Source organism: Rana temporaria, chromosome 5 (genome assembly GCF_905171775.1).
Source record: "Rana temporaria chromosome 5, aRanTem1.1, whole genome shotgun sequence".
In the NCBI taxonomy this organism is placed as follows: Eukaryota; Metazoa; Chordata; class Amphibia; order Anura; family Ranidae; genus Rana; species Rana temporaria.
The window spans coordinates 121,783,120-121,807,015 of record NC_053493.1 but is presented as its reverse complement, the minus strand read 5'-3'; the positions used below and the strand labels follow the sequence as shown (position 1 = coordinate 121,807,015).

Here is a 23,896-nt window from a genome sequence, read left to right as displayed (position 1 = left end):
TGGGCAACATCGTTTTTTAAAATGAAGTTTGAAAAACTTCGTTTTTTTTCATGATAAAAAACAACATTTTTTTACAAGACAAAAAACGACCGTGTGTACGCGGCATAAAAGCGACGCAGTCGCGAATCACAAAAAGTGGCCTGGTCTTTGACCACCAAAATGGACCGGGGCTTAATTAGTTAAGCATCCCTTGGATACATTTTAGACCATATCTATTTCTTATCCATTTCAAGATTCTGCTTCCCTTGAAGTCCTTTTATTAGTTTTTATTTAAAAAAGGTCTACTGTTTGTTTTTCAAACACAGCTCCTCCCCGCAAGAGCTAACCCCCCTCTGGGAAGCTCTCTTCCAAGGGGGTTAGCTTTCGGGCGTGCTCCCGTGTGATAAAGTTGGTGGCCATAGCCACCGAGTGTACCACTCATCCCCGCCCCCCGGTACGCCACGTCATTAAATTTGATTGACAGCAGCGGGAGCCAATGGCTGTGCTGCTATCAATCATCCAACGAGGAGCCTTTCAGAGATTGAGAGAACGACACAGGAACAAGCCCACGGAGATTCGGGGCTCAGGTAAGTAAAATGGTGCTCGGGGAGGCCAGAGAGTGCAAGGTGTTTTTTCACCTTAATGCATAGGACACGTTAAGGTGAAAAAACACAAAGCTTTACAACCCATTTAACTTAAATAAAATCCAATATTTTGTATGCCAAATAGGTTACAAGAAACCACCATTTGTTTTAATAATTCTTTTTTAAAGGTCATTTGGATAACCAATTATGTACAAATGGCTTACTGGCTGGGAAAAGCAATTATATTACTCAAATAAGCTATTAAGCAGTTTAGCACCATAAATTGTGGGGCAAGCCTTTTCTGCATGTTTAAATTGGACCATAGCTTCAACGCATGCATTATAAAGGAGTTATAACATTTACAATATTTGCTTTTCTGCCAAATTGCATACTACAAAATTATTTTTGCAGTTTTTCTTTCTTATGTAACTCTCAAACTCTACAGTATTTGTTTCAGCTTGGGATCATTCAGCAAACCAAGGAGCCAGAAAACGCGCCCCGTCCCGTCAAGCTTGCGCGCAGAAGCGAACGCATATGTGAGTAGCGCCTGCATATGTAAATGGTATTCAAACTTCACACGTGAGGTATCGCTGCAATCGCTAGAGTGAGAGCAATAATTCTAGCCCTAGACCTCCTCTGTAACTCAAAACATGCAACCTGTAGAATTTTTTAAACGTCGCCAATGGAGATTTTAAAGGGTAAAAGTTTGTCGCCATTCCACGAGCGGACGCAATTTTGAAGCGTGACATGTTGGGTCTCAATTTACTCTGCGTAACATTATCTTTCACGATATAAAAAAAAAAATTGGGTTAACTTTACTGTTGTCTTATTTTTTAGTTAAAAAAGGTGTATTTTTTCCCAAAAAAGTGCGCTTGCAAGACCACTGCGCAAATACAGTGTGACAGAAAGTATTGCAACAACCGCCATTTTATTCTCTAGGGTGCTAGAATAAAAAATATATATAATGTTTGGGGGTTCTAATTGGAGGGAAGGAGATGGCAGTCAAAAACACATTAGAACTGCTGTTTTACTTGTAATGCCAACGGCCACCACAAGATGACACCGGATCACAGAAGGAAGCTTAGGCCTGCAGAAGGCCGCAAAGCCGCTGCCTCAATTACTGGTGGGCGCGGGGGCCCGCCAAGATCACGCATGGGGGGAGGTGGGGGGCGCACAGAGACTCCCCCGCCGCGCGTACGCGGCCTTCTGCAGGCCTAAGCTTCCCGGGCGCCAGGTCACAATTTCTTGTCGCAATTGCGACCGGGCGCCCGGATTTTGTCGAGCCCTGGATTAGAATAATGGATTTGTGATCACGTATGTTCTAGAACTTTCTCAGTATAAGCTCTATGGTCTGCAGTGTTGTGGATTTAGCCCTTTTCTGATGTGCCAGGTAGGCGCTTACAGTATTGGAGTGTTCACTGGGTAATCCGTAATGGAACTGATCCCTATAGTTGAAAGAAATACACATGTTCTGTATAACAACCACCTCTGGACCACAGTGTCCTGTGAGAACCTTGAGGGTATTCATCAGTGTACCATATGGGGCTTTCCAGTGAATACCATTATATAACTCTGGGACTTGGTTACCTTCTGAGCATTTCACCTCAGCAGATATATACACTTTGGAGTTATTTGCTTATTGACTGGCTCACTGAATAGGAATTCTCCAACCTGGAGATCACATAACTTTCTACCATAATAAATGTGTTAATAAAGTGTAATACAAGATGATATATTTTGGGTAGCGGGTGACCATTGCTTGAGAGAGGCAGGCACATGTTTTTATTATATGTTTTTGGTGTGATTTTAACTTTGATACTGTAGTGGCAAAATACATTGTATGTAGAGCACACAACCATTTTGCCTGTGCTAATAATCACACACTTCATCTTATTGAAATAATCCATCTTAAAGCGGAGTTCCACCTAAAAATGTAACTTCCGCTTAACCCACTCCTCGCCCCCTTACATGCCGCATGTAATTTTTTTGGGGGGGGGGGCTTCAGGAGAAGGGGACTTCCTGTCCCACTTCCTCCTTCCGCCGAGGGGCTGGAAAGGCGATTAGCTTAATTGCCTTTTCACAGCCCCTCCCTGTAGGCGAGCGCCTGTCCAATCGAACGGCGCCGCTCGCGCATGCGCAGTGGGTGCCTGGCCGTGAAGCCAAAAGCTGTCACTGCCGGGTGCCCACACTAGGAATGAAGACGCGTTGCTGGAGCCGTGGAGCAGGTAAGTGTCTGTTTATTAAAAGTCAGCAGCTACACTTTTTGTAGCTGCTGACTTTTAATAAACTTCAAAAATGGCTGGAAAACCCCTTTAAGCTCAAAGGTTCACTCACCATTCATTCGATCTGCCATTCATTCAAGTCAAGACATCATCACCAACATGTTCTTATCATTTCAGCTCCCAGCAAACACTCCCTTGCCGACACCCCCACAGGGTCCTTTTATTATAATAAAAGCTCTCACAAACAGCAGGTAATTGGCCGCAGTATGTGTCCTCCTCCATAGGAAGTGATGTCACAGCATGTGACCTCCTCCATGGGAAGTGAGCTCACAGGGTGGGGGCTCCACACAGCAAATGCCCATATATGGATTTGACAACAGAGGATGTGACAATATATGATAACCCTTCTAACAGGGATATTTAGATACTGTACATACAATATAATACCAATACAAGACAACAGCAGCATAATACAACAATAATACAATAACCAATGGACACAGTTCCTGATGAGGGGAGCTTATCTGCAGGTGTATGCTCACGCCATCATACCAGTGTTGATCAGGCACTGAGAGACGACAAAAGCACACATCCGCTAAACCGACAATGCGTTTGCAGAGTGGACACATCCCCACAGGCGAATTTCTGTGCATCACACAGGGGCCCTTTCGCCGGTCGACATCCCCACTCCGCAACCACCCTTCTCCAAATCAGGAAGTTTATCTCAACCAGTCCCAGACTGCCCCAGTCAGCTCTTTAGAGCGGGTTGCGGACGTACTAACATTGGGTGACACTGTGACAATACATATTAAATACATCTTCATAACATTTCAACAACAATACATAATGTAATAAAGTAACATTTTTGCATTCAGTCCAGTAAGCTTATCAATTGATCTTTATTTTTTATTTTTTCCTACTTATTTACATATCAGAGAGGGAGTTGAATCCAAATCAGGCTTTTCCTAGTTTCTCTTTATCTAACTCACAAAATAAACATTATTTGTTTCAGCTTGAAATCATTCAGCAAACCACACAATATAAATTGACTGATAATAGATACTGTATATGGATCAGGTCGAGATAAACATTTCTCTTTATATTTATTGTTTAGGCCCCATTCACACTTGTGATTAGATGCAAAAGACCCAAAGGGAGTTCTCATTGATTAACTGCAGGCGTAAGGCAATAGCATTGAAAGGCTGACAGCTCCTGTGGATAATTGCAGGCACCCATATGTAATTGCTCAAGCAGCAATTACCTGCAAACGATTGGCCCTGGGCGCAGATGCATCCAGAACCAATCATTTGCAGGTGATCGCTCCATAAACGATTACATGTGAGTGACCATGATCAGCTGAGGGGGTAAGCAGCCTCCCATTGCTTTCAATAGGCACCCAGCTGCAGCGAACAGCTAGGACACCCCCTTTTGGTCTACCACGTCTCATCACTAATGGCCCCATTTGCAAGTGTGAATTGGGCCTAAATCCTGTGTAGTCTATGATATTTATTTCTGCGTGCTTCAGTGTCGGCCCCAGAGACTGTTGCTCTTATTGTGTTAGAGCAATGGTCCAACACGCTCCTTGTAGATTCACAACTACTGCTCTACCATCCAGTAACGGGTGCGAGCACTACCAATTGGAATACAGTAGTTGTAACTAGGCAGTGGCATGTCAGACTGTTGGAGATAGTCCACTAATCCAACACACCTTTATGATCTGGTTAGTATTCTAAGACTACTATTAGGCTATAAAAAATCCAGGTTCAATGCAGTTCTGTATTCCTTAACCACTTAAGGACCCATTCACGCCAATATACGTCGGCAGAATGGCATGGCTGGGCACATCCACGTACATGTCCGTGGCTCTTTAAGTCCAGCCGTGGGGTCGCGCGGGCGCGTGCATGCGACCCGGTCCGAAGTTCCGTGCCCGCGGGACTCGCGGACCCGATCACCGCTGGAGTCCCGCGATCGGTCCCCGGAGCTAAAGAACGGGGAGAGCTGTGTGTAAACACAGCTTCCCCATTCTTCACTGTGGCAGCGTCATCGATTGTGTGTTTCCTTTTATAGGGAATCACAATCGATGACATCACACCTACAGCCACACCCCCCTACAGTTGTAAACACACGAGGTCACACATAACCCCTTCAACGCCCCCCTTGTGGTTAACTCCCAAACTGCAACTGTCATTTTCACAGTAAACAATGCATTTTAAATGCATTTTTTGCTGTGAAAATGACAATGGTCCCAAAAATAGGTCAAAATTGTCCGAAGTGTCCACCATAATGTCGCAGTCACGAAAAACAAATTGCTGATCGCCGCCATTAGTAGTAAAAAATATTTTTTTATAAAAATGCAATAAAACTATCCCCTTTTTTGTAAACGCTATAAATTTTGCGCAAACCAATCGATAAACGCTTATTTTCGATTTTTTTTACCAAAAATAGGTAGAAGAATACGTATCGGCCTAAACTGAGGGAAAAAAATTATGTTTTATATATTTTTGGGGGATATTTATTATAGAAAAAATATTGATTTTTTTTCTAAATTGTCGCTCTATTTTTGTTTATAGCGCAAAAAAAAACACCGCAGAGGTGATCAAATACCACCAAAAGAATGCTCTATTTGTGGGGAAAAAAGGACACCAATTTTGTTTGGGAGCCACGTCGCACGACCGTGCAATTGTCAGTTAAAGCGATGCAGTGGCGAATCGCAAAAACTGTCCGGGTCCTTTAGCTGCCTAAAGGTTCGGGTCTTAAGTGGTTAAAGTGTTACTAAATCCAGGACCCTGCATTCACAATATCAGGTCTCCCACAGTACATAGAACATGGAAATGCAATTATTTTAGTAAATGTAAACTGCTAAATACCTTTTTTCACCTGCAGCATATAGCAGTTTTGTGACTTATATCAGTGTCTGGTTAAAGCTTATAGAAGGAGCTTTCATTCTACTCTGACTGTCCTATGAGGCAGCAGGACCCCTGACACTGTCTGGACAGTGTTCACTGGCCCTGTGCTGATCACATGCACGCTCCCCAAAAATAAAAAAAATATTCTCTAGGAATTCACACCAAACTGAGAATGTGTAGAGTGACTCCAAAAGCTCTGTCTTAACAGAAGATGGATTGGGGACTGCAAAAGAAGGGGAGGATCAGAGAAGACAGGATCAAACAGACTTTTTACACAATGCAGAGGATTAAACCCTTGGGTTCCACAGTGAGTATAACAAACATGCTTTGCTGCATATACAGACCGATTTTAATGTTGTGGGTTTAGTAACACTTTAAAGGTTTTCTTTCTTAATGTATATTGTCATACAACAAGAATGAGTACATGGTCTTGACATCAGCTTACTGTCATCCTATGCACAGGAGCACCCACACTCACCTTGATTCAGAAGGTCCTTGCTTTTCTAAGGGTCGTATTTTTTTCCTGATAATTGACAGCTTAGTTGTGTCAATGACTTTAGTCTCTCCACTGCTATAAGTGAATTCCAGTGCTCCGTTCCATTCTCCTTGAGCCTTACATACTATTGTGTTGGTGGGCAGGTGCTTGACTTCAGCTGTGACCCTTTTAAGAAGCCATATGCATTTGTTAAAAGAAATGTATTATTTTATGTTGCTTTCATATACAGCTAAAAGACACAAACATTATAATGAAATAATATAAATGTGATAAGCTTGGAGTCCTAAAACAAATGCTAGTTGAATATAAAAATATACTGTATATGGCAAAGCATACAAGGAGTTATATTTTTTAGCCTATCACTAAGCTATTATACATTAATATTGGCTGAGTAACTTGTAAATGCTTAAGCATGCTTGTGAATGTTCAAGTCGCTCATCCTCTGGAGAATGGAACATGCGTCTTTGCAATGCTTGGCCAATCAGAGCATGGCTGAGTCTGGAGTTTTGGGAAGCAGTAAGGACTATGCAGGGATGTTGCATGAAAATGCAAAGCTTTTGGGTAGAGTTTTACAATAAGTTACACCTATTCATTGTGGGAACACAGGCATTACTGCAACACGCCATGTAATTGCAATGGCACCCCAAAACACTAAGGCAGTGCACCTTCAATTTCTGTGCATCACAATGCATGGTAATGCAATATAAAGACAAAAAAAGAGGGGTCATGAGACTTTGAATGAGGTGGGTCACATGGCTAGACACAACTAGAATACAATTGATAATTTATTATAAATTCATGATATACAAAAATCCATAAAAAAATATGTAATATATCTATGCAGAAAGTGGTATAAACATTAGCAGTAAGAAGATCCATATACAATAAAATACTATACCTATATAATAGTCATGAAAATATCACAACAAAATGCTACAATGAATAAATGTATTGTAGCATCTATGACTAGTGGATCGTATTTCGTGGATCTCACTAGGATCCACTAGTGGCATCAGGAGTTTGATGCAGCAATTCGTATGTGAAAAACCAAAAATCGCTTGCCGCGATGGAGACAAAGCCGTCATAGAAGCGACGGGAGATCCGACTTGGATTCCCGCCAATTCTAGCGTCGGCATTTGGTATGCATTCCCGAGACGGAGAACTCCACGCCAATTTTTAAATAAAAAAACGACATGGGTCCCCCCCCCCCCAGGAGCATACCAGGCCCTTAGGTCTGGTATGGGTTGTAAGGAGCCCCCCTACGCCGAAAAACCGACGTAGGGGGTCCCCCTACAATCCATACCAGACCCGTATCCAAAGCACGCTACCCGGCCGACCAGGAAAGGAGTGGGGACGAGCGAGCGCCCCCCCCCCTCCTGAGCCGTACCAGGCCGCATGCCCTCAACATGGGGGGGGTTGGGTGCTCTGGGGCAGGGGAGCGCACTGCGGGCCCCCCCACCCCAGAGCACCCTGTCCCCATGTTGATAAGGACAGGGCCTCTTCCCGACAACCCTGGCCGTTGGTTGTCGGGGTCTGCGGGCGGGGGGCTTATCGGAATCTGGGAGCCCCCTCAAATAAGGGGGCCCCTAGATAACGGCCCCCCACCCTAAGTGAATGGATATGGGGTACATCGTACCCCTACCCATTCACCTGGAGGCAAAAGTGTTAAAGTTAATAAACACACGACACAAGGTTTTTTAAAATAATTTATTAGTCTGCTCCGGAGGCCCCCCTGTCTTCTTTAGCTCTTTTAGCAGGGGGGGCTTCTTCTTCCGCTATCCGGGGGGTCTTCTCTACTCTCCGGGGGTCTTCTCCGCTCTCCGGGGGTCTTCTCCACTCTCCGGGGGGTCTTCTCCACTCTCCGGGTGGTCTTCTTCTATGTTCGCCGCTCTCCGCTGTTGACTCGGCGCACCCCAGTTCTTCCTCCCGCTGTTCGGTGCCTTCTCCTTCAGGACTGGCCGCCGCTATACTAGCAGCGGCCAGCCCGCTGTTCTGTGACGTCTTCTTCTTCTCTTCTCTTCTTCTGCCTTCTCCCGATCATGCTCCGGTACCCACGTGGGTAGGTACCGGAGCATGATGGGACTGTGAGGCCTATATAAGTCGGATGCAAGCCGTGCACCCGTCATTGCAGCGAGAAGAGGTGTCGTGTCAACATCGGGAGAAGGCAGAAGAAGAGAAGAGAAGAAGAAGACGTCACAGAACAGCGGGCTGAGCCCTGAAGGAGAAGGCACCGGACAGCGGGAGGAAGAACCGGGGTGCGCCGAGTCAACAGCGGAGAGCGGCGAACATAGAAGAAGACCCCCCGGAGAGTGGAGAAGACCCCCGGAGAGTGGAGAAGACCCCCCGGATAGCGGAAGAAGAAGCCCCTCCTGCTAAAAGAGCTAAAGAAGACAGGGGGGCCTCCGGAGCAGACTAATAAATTATTTTAAAAAACCTTGTGTCGTGTGTTTATTAACTTTAACACTTTGCCTCCAGGTGAATGGGTAGGGGTACGATGTACCCCATATCCATTCACTTAGGGTGGGGGGCCGTTATCTAGGGGCCCCCTTATTTGAGGGGGCTCCCAGATTCCGATAAGCCCCCCGCCCGCAGACCCCGACAACCAACGGCCAGGGTTGTCGGGAAGAGGCCCTGTCCTTATCAACATGGGGACAGGGTGCTCTGGGGTGGAGGGGGCCCGCAGTGCGCTCCCCTGCCCCAGAGCACCCAACCCCCCCCATGTTGAGGGCATGCGGCCTGGTACGGCTCAGGAGGGGGGGGCGCTCGCTCGTCCCCACTCCTTTCCTGGTCGGCCGGGTAGCGTGCTTTGGATACGGGTCTGGTATGGATTGTAGGGGGACCCCCTACGTCGGTTTTTCGTAGGGGGGCTCCTTACAACCCATACCAGACCTAAGGGCCTGGTATGCTCCTGGGGGGAAACCCATGTCGTTTTTTTATTAAAAAATTGGCGTGGAGTTCTCCCTCTCGGGAATGCATACCAAATGCCGACGCTAGAATTGGCGGGAATCCAAGTCGGATCTCCCGTCGCTTCTATGACGCGCTCGATGGAATGTGCTTTGTCTATTCTAGCGAGTGCGAGATGTCGGCACCATGTCGCCGAGAATCAATGCGATGCTGTCGTGCTAGAAACACATTCTCGGCAACATCCACTGTAGCACCCCGTCAGTAAGGAGTCAGTCCACACTTCAGCACTCGACAGAGATGGCGGTAAGCATTAGTTTATTTCCATTTCATCCCAGCTACTCTCATCTACCAGCATGGTACATGTTCTAGGCATTATTCGTGAATGCAGATTCATGTGGGCTAAGCATGCTCTCACAACCTGGTATAGTTGCAAGTCAGAATGGAGGCGATTGAAGCTCGCACAGTCAGAGGCAGGGTGTCAGCACACCTCTTCATCTATTCCGGCAGGCTAGGTCAGCATTCCCTTTGTCCAGTCTATCAGGCCTTTTGGTTTAAGATGTCTGAGCCAAGCATGTTCCTTGTCAGGGGCGGTGTTGGAATCTCCCATCCCCAGTCCTCAGACAGCCCTGCTGGAAGTATTTCCAGGCCTGCATGCAGGCCTCATCACCATGTCGTCAGGTGGTTTGTTGAAGTAGAGAAGAAAAAATCAGTTGCGCTAAACCATAAGTGAGTAAAAAAATAAGTGAGTAAAAAAATAAATTTATATAAATAATGTCCATAAAGTCCAATGGGCAAAAAAATGTAGTGTAAGTTCACATCACGTGAGTGAGATATTAAATGAAAAAATATTATTAAATTCCATACACAACGTATATAGAGTCCTCCACCAGTGAAATGGATAAATAATTGATTATGCGCTTACCAGATAGGCAAGCAAACAAGGCTTGCAGCTGGAACCCCCAGCTAGGGTCCTTATCAGGAACTGCCGCTGACACTCTAGATGGTGATCCTCCAAATGTGTGGATAAGATGGAAATCCAAGGTACATGAAAAAAATCTCATATAGTGATGTACCGCAAATAAAACTCAAATTATAGTAGCACACCAAGGAAAAGCCACCACCAATAGGTATCACCAAATAGGGGGGACTCTTACCAGACACATAAAAACAAACAGCTTGTGGCCAAACCCAGCCAGGGCCTTTTGAGAAATTGCCTCCAATTCACCAACCACAGCGTCGGAACTCTCACACGCAGCCACAGCGATGTGTGTCACCAAAAAAGAAATGAATCCACATAGTGATGTACCGTAGATAATAAAAGTTTAATAAAAAGGTTGCACTTACATGAATAACAGTCAATTACAGCGTAAAAAATCGAGCCGGCCGGCTACTACGAACGCCCGTCCTCCGGGACCAAGACGCAGCACGTCAAAGCGTCTCCTCCTCCCGACGTACGTTTCGTCAGTATGTGACGTCGTCTGGGGAACGGGCGACGCAATGACGTGTCGCGCTTATATACACATAGTTAAAACCAAGCCTCGATGTGGGAAATAGACCTATGGCATCACGTGACAGGAATCAACCAATCACGGGAGCCATGAACCACAACGAAGCGAATAGTAAACAGATACCACACGGAGATTGATGCAATCTCAGTGCAGCACCCGAAAAACAAGAAATAATAAATATAACATAGGAAGTGTGAACAACCTCGAGTCGAGCCAACCACTATGGCCAAAACCGGGCAGAAGAACCTTACCTCATATTAATTTGATAAGGTCTAATCACCAAAAATTCCAAATATTATAAAAATCTCTTAAATCATATAAAAATCCCCTTCATACTATAATGATTGCTAATCACCACTTTAGCAATAAGTATATAGATGAAAGAAGAAAAATCCCCCTCGGTAAACCAAAATATTGATTAAAGGGACAGTGATTAACAAGGGTAAATATCAAAAAGACTCTTGTTTAGCAGTTGAATTGCAGATGACAAAAATAACATGCAAAGAAGAAACCCCTTAAATGGGCCAGAGCACTAATTAGAGAGACAATAATCAGTAAAGGCAGGTAGAAAAAGCCTTAATGCCCTATTTAATAAGGCCATACCAAGTATTTACAGACATCACCCTAAAATCCAGACCGCCTATTGGCCAGAAAATAACGTTTGAGGTATATATCAATGTAGGGAAATTAAATCAATAATAAAAAATGAAAATAAATATAATTATAAAAATAAAAATTGATGAAAAAAATAATCATATTATATATAAAAGTGAGGCTCACCCCATTAAAGGCCCACAGATATAAAGCCTATGTTGGGCTCGACTCTAGTTTACATAGGGCAGAGACCAACAAAAAGGGCTTTAAAAGATGAAATAAAAACACCTTAGCAACAATATTTATAAATATTTGAGAATTATTTAAGAATTATTAATAAATGCATTAACGTCTACCTCCACGTTTAGTCCATGAGGGATGTAGCATTTAACCTTGTGAATCCAAGCCATTTCAAGTCTTGAAATACTCCTAACCAAAGAGCCCCCCCGCCAGTGTGGGGTATATTTGTCAATCCCCAAAAAAAAACGTTTTAGAGGGGTCTTTGTTGTGTGATAGTAAATAATGTTTAGACACTGAATGGTTGGCGAATCCATTAAGGATGTTCGTAATATGCTCATTGAGCCTAACCGAAAGGGGTCTCTTGGTTCTGCCGATGTATTGCAGCCCGCACGGGCATTGGAGCAAGTAAACTACCCCCTCAGTGGAACAGGTAATGAATGGTTTAATCTTATGCTCCTCTGAGGTGGATGTGGAAGTAAAAACATGAGTCCGTCTATGTGTGCACCCATTAAGGGAGCACACCCGGCAGTTCCTACATTGATAAAATCCTGTGTAGGAATCCAAAAATGTCATCCTTGGGGGAGGAGGTTCAATAACGTTAGGGGCCAATCTATGTCTCAGTGCGGAAGCACCTCTGAAGATGACCTGTGGTACAGAGGGTAAGACAGGCCCAAGTATGGAATCGTTTTTCAAGATATGCCAATGTTTTTTAACTAGTTGTTTTACACTGTGATGTTGAGTCGAGAAGGTAGTGAGAAATGGAACCATAGATAAATTATTTTCTTTGGGAGGTTTCGTGGTAAGAAGAGTTTCTCTATCCAGTACTTTAACCTCCTCCAAAGTGGCCATAAGCGGGCCTAATGAATAACCTTTTTCTAAAAACCTTTCAGTCAAGAGTCCACTTTGATTGAGGAACTCCTGATGATCAGTACAATTGCGCCTAATTCTCAGATATTGGCTCTTGGGAACGGACTGTAACCAGGACTTGTGATGACAGCTGTCAACTGGAATATATGAATTGCGGTCGGTTTTTTTGAAATGAGTAGATGTAATAAATTCATTATCCAAGATGAAAATTTTCAAATCCAAAAAACTAATACTGGATTGGCTAGCCTCGAAGTCTAAATGAATGCCCCTAGAGTTGTTGTTTAGAAACTCCATAAAGGCTTGTAGATCTTCAAGAGACCCTTGAGGCTGCTTGTGAGAGTTCCGACGCTGTGGCTGGTGAATTGGAGGCAATTTCTCTAAAGGCCCTGGCTGGGTTTGGCCACAAGCTGTTTGTTTTTATGTGTCTGGTAAGAGTCCCCCCTATTTGGTGATACCTATCGGTGGTGGCTTTTCCTTGGTGTGCTACTATAATTTGAGTTTTATTTGCGGTACATCACTATATGAGATTTTTTTCATGTACCTTGGATTTCCATCTTATCCACACATTTGGAGGATCACCATCTAGAGTGTCAGCGGCAGTTCCTGATAAAGACCCTAGCTGGCGGTTCCAGCTGCAAGCCTTGTTTGCTTGCCTATCTGGTAAGCGCATAATCAATTATTTATCCATTTCACTGGTGGAGGACTCTATATTTGCTAGTCACGTTGTGTATGGAATTTAATAATATTTTTTCATTTAATATCTCACTCACGTGATGTGAACTTACACTACATTTTTTTGCCCATTGGACTTTATGGACATTATTTATATCAATTTATTTTTTTACTCACTTATTTTTTTACTCACTTATGGTTTAGCGCAACTGATTTTTTCTTCTCTTATGTACATTGTGTGTATATCACAATTTTTGTTGCAGCTCACTTATTCTTTGTTTGTTTAGTTAGTTAGCGCAGTATCATATTTTTCCTTGCTAGGTTTGTTGAAGTATCTTGGCTTCAGCAGACAGTCATGTTTTCATTACCAATCTAGTTACTGGAGGCAGTATTTTCCAGGGGTGCTTGGTCTGGTTTCTTTGACTTCATTTTGAAGGTTGAGGGGTCGGGCCTCCAGGGTGCCTAGTGGCAAGTTCAAATATTGTTTGTTATTTTTGGCTGCTCTTTCCTGCGGAAACATTTTTCATCAAGGTATTCGTTCATGGTCTGGCGATTCAGCACAAGATAATTGGTGCAAATGCCATTTCACCACTGGGCTTACCCTTGGGTCGGAAGCAGTCATCAATTTCTTTCAGTTGATGTCCTGTTGCATGGAGGCCCTGGTTGTCGCCCAAGGATTTATAGGCTCTCTCAGAGTGTTTTGCTGAGAAACATCCCCTTGACGGTCCACAAGTGGTAGGTTTGGGCAAACGTCATCACGATTCTGGGTTCCAGTCTTGGTTCTAATCTCTTGTCTAGGATGTTGCCTGGAGAACTGCTCAGGGACGTCAGTCCAGTCATCTTTTTTCCGATCCCCAGCCTGTTCCAAGAAGGGGGGGCTTTCAGTCACTTGGGTATTACTAAATCATGCCATGAGACTTATTCCCTGGGATGACGCATGGCCCGCCTTCCTCGGTTCAGGACTCAGACTCGGTTGTCAGGTTACAGGCAGAAGCACGACCTGATCGAATCAGGTGGGACCAGTGTTTTGTGTCTGGCATGGGTTCTCCATGTTTAACGATGCATTGCCATAACGCATTGGCCTTATCCGCCTACTCCATCAACATATCATCAGGTATCCAGCACTTCAGACTCCTGCCAGCTTGTCCATTTTTGCAACTCACCCTCTCACTTCCCCATACCAAGTATGGGTAGGCCAAGGGTTATGGGAATTTCACAGAGCTGCTTCACTGGTATCCGTTTGTAGTATTTCGATCTTCTCAGCCATTATTTGCAGGGGCTCTTCGGGCCAGCCCTTGTTCCCTTTCCCCCATGTATCCTTTCATTCACAGGCAGTTCATTCTCATGTCTGAGTTGTCTCAGGCATCAGGCTCATATTTCAATCTTTCACGGGACGTTTAGTTGGGTTCTGGGAAGCTTTACAGGTTCAATAGGGGGTTCCTTCTTATCACCATGTCATGAGTCGTGGGTTTCTCCTGTCATAGCGGATACTTACCAGATACATATATTGTTGCCAACCGGGCGCAGGCAACTCTACTTGACAGATTTTACCTACCCTTCTTCACCAAAATACATGTCTTCTTGCCCTCTATTCATGCATACTGACCATCTAGGCCAAGGCACACCTCAGGCCTTGTGTATTTGTGAAGTAAATTGTGCTAACTTATATTTATATAAACATTTTACCACGACTGATCCTGTGAACTTGTTACTCAAAAAACAAAGTATGTACATGTGTCTATGATTATTAATTAATGTGCAAACAATCAACAAATAGTGTGCAATAAATACCAATACAGTGCCCTGTGCCAAACTATAACATATGAATTTCTCAATCCATCAAAAAAATGTGAAATAAATCCAAAAAGATTTCAAATATGCTACTATTACAATCCACAGATTGAATGTGCCCCAAGAAAGCAAGTAAATGTGTTATAAACGAAAACAATATATATATAAAAAAAATATATATATATGTATATGTGCTAAGAAAGTCTTTAATAAATAATTTCTTGCAGTGATGCCCAGCTATGTTTCCTCCTTTGCCGCAAATAGTGCCTACACCGTCACCGGATAAAATGGCCACTCACCAGATGGACCCAGAAATCTGCCTTTGGTTCATATGGATAACCACTCCCTCTCTCAGGTTTATCAGCAATCACTCCCAATGCTTTGGTTGTAGTCTTGTTCTATATCCACTCATGTAACATATAAAAGACTATCATGGTGTAGTATATCAAATAATTTATTATGATTAAAACATATATAGTCATTGCACTCACATGTAAAATTGCCTGGGAGCTGGCACTGAGCTAATCCAGCCATAAATAGGAGTATACAAATGTACGAGTATGTCCTGGTCCGCACGTGTGATGCCTCACTTTGTCGACTGCGTTCCCAGTCTCGTTATACTCAGACTGGACATGACGAGCTGGCAATGGTCCCGCAGCCTCTATGCATTTCGCAACTTAATGCGTCATCAGGAAGCATCTCAGGCCTTGGTTGTTAGGGTTATCGCATATCCTACTTGAAGACTCTGACTACAAGTGTAAGGCTGGCCGGAGGCTAGTCTGTGTTTGTCTGAGGGGTGCATAATCCTCCCCCCCGTCTGGTCCAGTGTTGGCATCACTTTCAGGTTTCCGACCCACCTGTTTCCCCCAGCCTTCATACATACTCAAACTCATCGTACTTTTCTTATTATATATATAATTTTTTGTTTTTCATAGATGAATTGCCGCATCAAACTCCTGATGAGTGGACCCTAGTGAAACGCATAGAGATTCATTGATGTTACAATACATTTATTCATTTACGGATCAATTGTGCATTTTGTTGTGATATTTTCATGATTATTATATACGTATAGTATTTTATAATATATGGATCTTCTTACTCCTAGTTGTGCCTAGTCTGTGACCCACCTCATTCAGTCCCATGACCACTCTTTTTTTTGTCTTTATATGTATAACCCGGGATGGAGGTGGGCCACGATGTATGTTCCAGATCATTTTTTTCTTGTTTCTGCATGGTAATGCAATACTGCTGGTTGTGGTGTGCTGCATCAGCAAAAATGCTGGTCATCCGATTTTCTTCCTGTTCTGGCTAGTTGACAGCCCATTCATTTGAATGGGTTATCTTAAACAGCAACTGAATTTAGGAAGACATGACCAAATAAGGCAGGCAGAGGGCAAAAGACGAGTCACCAATTTTGCCTGTGGTCTCCCTGAGCTGATCCTTCCCCATTACTAACTTACAATGCACACTAGCATACCATTTCACACTGCAGATATAAATCGAAGAGGATGTACGCAGAGAAGTGCCTAGACACCCTCACATACCAGGAAGTGCACTGCTATTTTTCCGTAGGAATTCAAGACAAATGAGGTGCATTTTACACAATACTGCTTAGACACATTTAACATTTTAGATGTTCCCAATAACACTGCAAATTTTCACTTTTTGAATTCAGGTTCATCGTTCTGCAATGCAGATTAACGTAAAACATAATTGGGTTGATTTACTAAAACTGGAGAGTGCAAAATTTGGTGCAGTTGTGCATGGTAGCCAATCAGCTTCTAACTTCAGCTTGTACAATTAAGCTTTGAGAAAAAAAAAGTGGAAAGCTGTTTCTATGCAGAGCTGCACCAGATTTTGCACTCTCCAGTTTTAGTAAATCAACCCCACTTTGTGTTAAGGTGCGTGCATCCACGAACCAGAATGCAGAGGTCTAATTGAGTCCTAAATGCAAACAGTGGAGTGTATTTCATATAGAAAGTATGTATATTGTTTTAAAGAAGCTCAGATCACGCTGAACACACGCTGCAGTGCTTGTCAACACTGATGCTGCAACATTAAGGCTGGGTTTACACTATGTGCGGTGAGGCTCACAACAAGGGGTCCGGTGCGTCCCCGTTCACCGTTCACCGCTTCAGGTACGAATTATGTGCAAATATTTGCCTGAATTCGGACCTAAAGCGAAGCCAAAGATAAACAGGACCCTTCTGCAGTGCGCTCCGTGGCTGCCCCAGAGATGTGTGAACCCGCTCTATTGAGAGCCGGTCACACTCTCCTGTCATAAGAATTGGATGTGGGGAAACCCGCATCCAAATCGCATAAGTGTGAACCTGGCCTCATACACACTGCTCCAAAAAAATGAAGGAGTTCAATTGACTTGATGCTATAGTCTGATTAAAAAGTGTTCCTTAAATTCTTTTGAGCAGTGTATAATGTGATGTAATATCATCACTAAAATACAACTATACAGCACTAATAAATATTATTAGAAATTATGACTATAATAACAGTTACTAAATGAGACAAAACTGTCAGTGTGAGCAGTTCAGTGTGGTAAAGAGTGTAAACCATCTATAATTTCCTAGTTACTTTTCCATAAAAATGTATTGGTTGGCAATCCCGGTGGATCCCCAATGAAAAAACACTATTCATGCAAGAATTTGAAACACGAAATCCTGGTGACCTCAATTTTTTTCCCTCAACAACTCCCATATTTTAATTCCATAACAATTTCAGAAGGCCTCCAATCTAAAATCAATATTAATATGCCTTGGAAGCATCAGCTGTTATAACATCCGCTGATCCGAGCTGACAATGACTGTAAAATTTCACATGCTTGTGATAGTTAAATTTGTGTATGACTGGCCATTACCTGTGAACTTTTCCTCCGTAGAAAGGCTTTGTGTGGAATGTGACGGTGGCAGCGTAGCCCGTCTTGGCACAAGTTATATTGACTTTACCTCCCAGCTCCACCCAGGGAACTGTGAGTATAGAACGAGCGTAGGCACTAGGAAGAGTAAATATGTATTCTTCTCCATATTCCATCAACTTGAGTACCCCTGAGTGAGAGAAAAGTGCACACAAAGGAGCAGGCTGTTAGATGTAAAATATCCCTCAATAAAATCTACTGCTGCAATAATGAAGTCTAAGAAATCAATTATATAATGCTTCCTTTACAAATGCCCCCCCCCCCCACCATTCTCAAAGGAAGTATCTGTGGTAATGTGTCAGAAAAGATTACACTGTCATCTTTTTTCTTAGGCAAGACAAATTACATTACATTAGAATATTTTTCAAGTATACAGTAAAAGAACATTATCAGTTGCTTTTTTAGGTTATATGCTGTGCAATATCTAAACTAGACATTGAGAAAAGAGAAAAGATTTATAGTGTAACCCAGGGCCATTCATACCTGAGACAAGGCAAGAATATTGTATGAGATACTGGAGGCATTACACAAAAATGGCAGAATTCCTACTGTTTCCAGACAGTCTTCTGCTCTGGTAGACACAAAGGAAACTGTATCATGAGGCAGGATTTGCACAGGGGATCCCCTAAGCTTTAAAGTTCAATGTGAGGTCCCCAGATTTTTTTTACCATTGGCTACCGCTGCTACAGCACTACTGAGATACAGCAGCATGACACCACTGGAGCAAATATCTTTACTCAGAGACTTCAATAAACTATATGGGCATGGGGAATAATTACCACTGAACACAAATCCAGAAATATTGTTTCCACTAAACATCAATGTAAATATATCGCTCCCAATGAACACCAATGCAAATATACGAAGTGTGTCTAAAAGGTTTGGTGCATGGTATCAGAAAACAAACAAAAGGGAAGATACAAATTACCTTTATTGACCTTCAAAATAATCACCATGCATAGAATGCATGAAAATAAAATAAAAAAAAACCTTCAGCCTCTAAAACCACTTTAAACAAATTAGAACATTGCCAAACATAACATGTGGATCATAAGGTGTTATCTGATGGTACACTATATTTGCCTTTATACGCAGATGAACTTTAATGGCATCCCAGTTTGAGTCCGTAGAGGTCAATATTAAGTTGGCCCTTCTGGGAAGGCTGTCCACAAGGTTTAGGAGTGTGTCTATGGGAATGTTTGATCATTCTCCCAGAAGCGTATTTGCACTGATGTGGATGAGGAGACCTGGATCACAATGCCAAGTTCCTCCAGCCCAAACTTGCTCATCCATGTCTTTATCGACCTTGCTTTGTGCACTGGTGCACAGTCATGTTGAAACAGGAAGGGGCCATCCCCAAACTGTTCCCACAAAGTTGGGAGCATGAAATTGTCCAAAATGTCTTGGTATGCTGACACCTTAAGATTTCCCTTCACTGGAACTAAGGGGCCAACCAAAACCCCTAAAAAACAACCTCACATCATAATCCCCCCTCCACCAAATGGTTTGGACTGGTGCACAAAACAAGGTCCATTAACCTCCCTGGCGGTATGATTAATTCAGATTTTAGGTGCTAAATACGGTACCATTATTTTGCATGCTAAATTTGGCGTTTTATATTGTAGGCCTGTAATTCTTAGAAATAACTCACTTAAATCTGTACAAACAAGAGTCTAGTAGACATCCCGGGTATAATAAAATTTGAAACACAAAATCATAAATAATACAATAAATACATTTAAATAATTATAACAAATAATATAATAATAATAAAAATTATTACTTTAAATTTTTTGATGACAAATTTTCCCACAATTTGATATCGCTCAATTCTGCAAGTGATTCTAATTTATTATCGCTGTTTTCTAGCTGGTCTAAAACCACTTTTGACATAAAGGGACACTTTTTGGTTGCTATGGACAATCTCCAGTTTCCAAGCAGAAAGAACAGTTTTTATTTTATAAAAGTGCATGTAGGACACTGGGCAGACCATTAGGGGCAAGGGGTGTGTATTTTTTACATACAGTACTGTAATTATAAGATTACAGTATACTGCATGTGTACTGTATGTGTATTGTGTTTATTTACTTTTTTAAATTTGGTGCCGATCTCCTCCCCCGTGTCATAACGTCGCCGGGAACGGAGCTCGGCAGCACTTGGCACTGTGAATTGAGCGAGCAGGACACCGCTCGATCACACAGCGCGGTGTCATCGCAGGATCCAGGTAAGTAACTTGTGCCTGTGGACTCTGAGGCGGTCCAGAGTCTGGCTCGGGGTTACCGCTTTTGGTCCTAAAATTCCACCCCTTCCCAGAAGAGTTGAAGCTGTTACAGCTGCAAAGGGTGGGACAACTCAAAATTGAACCCTAGGGGCGAAGACTGTGGTGCCATTAAATCTCCTGTGTGTGTAAAGGCAAACGTCCCAATACTTTTTGTAATATAGCGTATATAGGGGCAGATTCACAGAGATCGGCGTATCTCTGTGCGGGCGTAACGTATCTCATTTACGTTACGCCGCCGCAAGTTTTTCAGGCAAGTGATGTATTTTTTGTATTCTTTTTTTTGTCATTGTTATTTGTTTTTATGTATGTGGTGCAATTTGAAAAAATAAAGAAAAGAAGCAATTATAAAAAAAAAAAGTTTCTCAGGCAAGTGCTTTATTCACAAAGCACTTGCCTGTAAAGTTGCGGCGGCGTATCGTAAATCACCCGGCGGAATAAAAATTTGGTGGGTAGGGGGCGTGTTTCATTTAAATGAATCGCGTCCCCGCGCCGAACGAACTGCGCATGTGCTGTCCGTCAAATATCCCAGTGTGCATTGCTCCAAATGACGTCGCAAGGACGTCATTGGTTTCGACGTGAACGTAAATGACGTCCAGCCCCATTCACGGACAACTTACGCAAACGACGTAAATTTTCGACGCGGGAACGACGGCCATACTTAACATTGGCTGCGCCTCATAGACCCTGGGGCAACTTTACACCGGCAAAAGCCTAACGTAAACGTTGTAACTGTACTGCGTCGGCCGCGCGTATGTTCGGGAATTTGCGTATCTAGCTAATTTGCATATTTGACGGGAAAATCGAAGCGCCACCCAGCGGGCAAAAAAAAAATTGCAGTTAAGATCCGACGGCGTAAGAGACTTACGCCTGTCGGATCTAATGAATATCTATGCGTAACTGATTCTAAGAATCAGTCGCATAGATACGATGGCGCTAGGCAGAGATACGACGACGTATCTGGACATGCGCCGTCGTATCTCTTTTGAGAATCTGGGCCATAGACTTTAGTGCAATCCAAATATCTTTTTCTTTTTTTTCCTTCAAAGATAATATACAATGGCCCAGATTCAAGAAGCAATTGCGCCTGTGTAACCATAGGTTACGCAGCGCAATTGCTTACTTGCTCCGGCGTTATGAATGCTCCTGATTCAGGAACATCGTAACGCCGACTGCAGCCTAAAATCTGCGTGGCATAAGGCTCTGCTGATTTTAGGCTGCATTCTTGCGTTGACCGCTAGGGGGCGCTCCCATTGTGATCAGCGTATAGTATGCAAATTGCATACTAACACCGATTCACAATTGTTGCGCGGGCCCTGCGTACGCAAGTTACGTCGTTTCCGTACGGCGTGCTTAGCGTAAGGCTGCTCCTGCTAATAGCAGGCGCAGCCAATGCTAAGGATACCCGTCGTTCCCGCGTCGCGAAATTTGAAATCTACGTTGTTTGCGTAAGTGATTCGTGAATGGCGCTGGACGCCATTCACGTTCACTTTGAAGCAAATGATGCCCTTGCAACGTCATTTGCCGCAATGCACGTCGGGAAAGTTTCCCGGCGGAGCATGCGCTCTACGCTCGGCGCGGGAGCGCGCCTAATTTAAATGATTCCCGCCCCCGGCGGGATCATTTACATTGCGCGTGCTTACGCCGGGCAATTTTGCCGGCGCGCCCTCGCAATTTACGGAGCTACTGCTCCGTGAATCGAGGGCAGCGCAAAATATTTGCGGGGGCGCAGGGAAAAATCGTTGCCCTGCGCCTCCGAAAATAGAGCGCAAATGTACCTGAATCTGGGCCAATAAGTACAAAGTATTACAATACATTCAAATTTGTTTTTGTTTCTTAGTTTTCCATTCGACTAATTATTTTCTGCCCTCTCCAATAGTGATTTTTGGCTGGAGTTGGGATTTAATTCTGTCCTTCAGTACACATTATTACTTTTCCCTTACTTGCCAAAAAAGTAGAAAGCTTAGAAATGCTCTGAGACTGCACAGAACATTTTGATGACTAGCCACTTTTAACCAAAGATGTTTGCAAGTGACAGTTCCATGAACCTTGTATAAGATAAATGAGTGTAATATTCATATAAATAAGACATAACTATCACAAAAAATTTGGCTTAACATTGTTCTCACAATTTAGTGTTCTGCTTCTTAAGGGGCAGTTGATTTGTGCCTAATTAACCTGATATGAATAATTCAATTCTATTATGAAAATGCATTTCCTTGTATCTCATGCCATAATATTCACAAAAGTTCTGCAAAATGAAATTCAAAAAGGGATACAGTATATACAAGGAACAATTTCACATTCTAGAAAAAATAATAATGTAGGTGCATTGGCAAACAATCCAGGAGAGGACTGGGCTTTTGGGTAGAACTAAGAGTATACTGGCCTGCTGGCCTCAAGTGAAGATACTATGGCCCGGATTCACAGACATCGGCGCATATTTATGCCGCCGTAGCGTATCTCATATATGCTACGCCGACGTAGCGCAGAGAAGCAAGCACCAAATTCACAAAGCACTTGCAACCAAATCTGCGCTGGGTTTCTTAGGCGTAAGTCATCGTAAGTGGAAGTGGGCGTGAGCCATGCAAATGAGGCGTGACCCCATGCAAATGATGGGCTGAGTCTCAGCCAGATACAAATAACGAACGGCGCATGCACCGTCCCGTGGACGCATCCCAGTGCGCATGCTCAGAATCACGTCGGAACGAATGCCTAAGATACGACGGTCACTGCCTATGGCGTGAACGTAACCTACGCCCAGCCATATTCACGTACAACATAAACAACGTAAAATACGACGGCTTGAGTTCCCTTGTCCATACCTTTGCATGGGTTGAGCCTCATATATGGGGAATAACTTTGCGCCGGACGTACGACTTACACAAACCGTGTATATTATGCGCCAGGCGCAAGTACGTTCGTGAATCGATGTATCTCCCTCATTTCCATATTTGAATAGAAAATCAATGGGAGCGACACATGTGTCCAGCGTAAATATGCGCCCACGCTACGCCGGCGTAGGCAAGTTACGTCAGTCGGATGAAGCCTATTTTCAGGCGTATCTAGTTTTGTGGGCACGGCGCACAGATACGACAGCGCATATTTGCACTTATGCGGCGTATATCGAGATACGTCGGCGCAAGTGCTTTGTGAATCCGGGCCATAATGTTCTGATCCCTGTATAAACCTGCAATCACAGCATTTATCAGAGGGAAGTGTTTCAGGTCCAATTTCGATTGTGGTTTTGAGATGTCACGTAACTGAAAGCCAACACATGTAAAGAAAGTTTATTTTAAAAAATACATAAAGATGCATCACAACAAACTGTGTAATTTTGGAACAATCTAGCAATCAATGAGAAGCCATGGTGTGGCTAACTTTGCATGGTATGCTTTCATTAGACCAGAAATTTGTCTCTGCTGTAAAAGGGCTGCTTGGTTTAATGTGCCATCCAGTACTCCCCTGAACCCATAGCTCCCAACTGTCCCTGATTTCGAGGGACTGTCCCTGATTTGGAACAAAGTACCTCTGCCCCTCTTTCCTCCTTATTTGTCCCTCAGTTTGGTCTGATCTATATACCGTGTTTCCTCGAAAATAAGACCTACTGTGATTTGTGGGAAGGGCTGTAATATAAGCCCTACCCCAAAAATAAGCCCTAGTTTAAAGTTCTGGTAGAGTGCTGGAATGCACTTTGTTGCAGTAGTGTAGTGTGTAGACTGTGTGTGTTTGTGTGATCCAATTGTGCCAAGTACCTTCGGTATAGCGTCGCTTGGCGGATTTCGGTCCCCCCTCTGCAGTGCTCGGAGCGGGGAGGAGAGGTCCAGCGGGGCAATGGAAATGCCCAGAGGCTGTTTTCCTCTTCTCCAAGCTGTCAGGATTTGGGGCCCCTCTCCCTCTGCGGCGCTCCGGCGGGTCATGGA

At 43.5% G+C, this 23,896-nt stretch overlaps 1 protein-coding gene across 1 annotated transcript in view; it reads right to left on the bottom strand.

Annotated features, from left to right (window-relative positions):
• Positions 1–23,896, bottom strand: part of OSBPL10 (oxysterol binding protein like 10) — a 592,524-nt gene that overhangs the window by 60,029 nt on the left and 508,599 nt on the right. Inside the window, exons 9-10 of the mRNA XM_040353085.1 lie at positions 17,639–17,825; positions 6,170–6,352 (exon numbers count right to left, since the gene is read on the bottom strand). Of these exons, the coding sequence (XP_040209019.1) occupies positions 6,170–6,352; positions 17,639–17,825 (370 nt within the window). The remainder of the gene's footprint in view (positions 1–6,169; positions 6,353–17,638; positions 17,826–23,896) is intronic.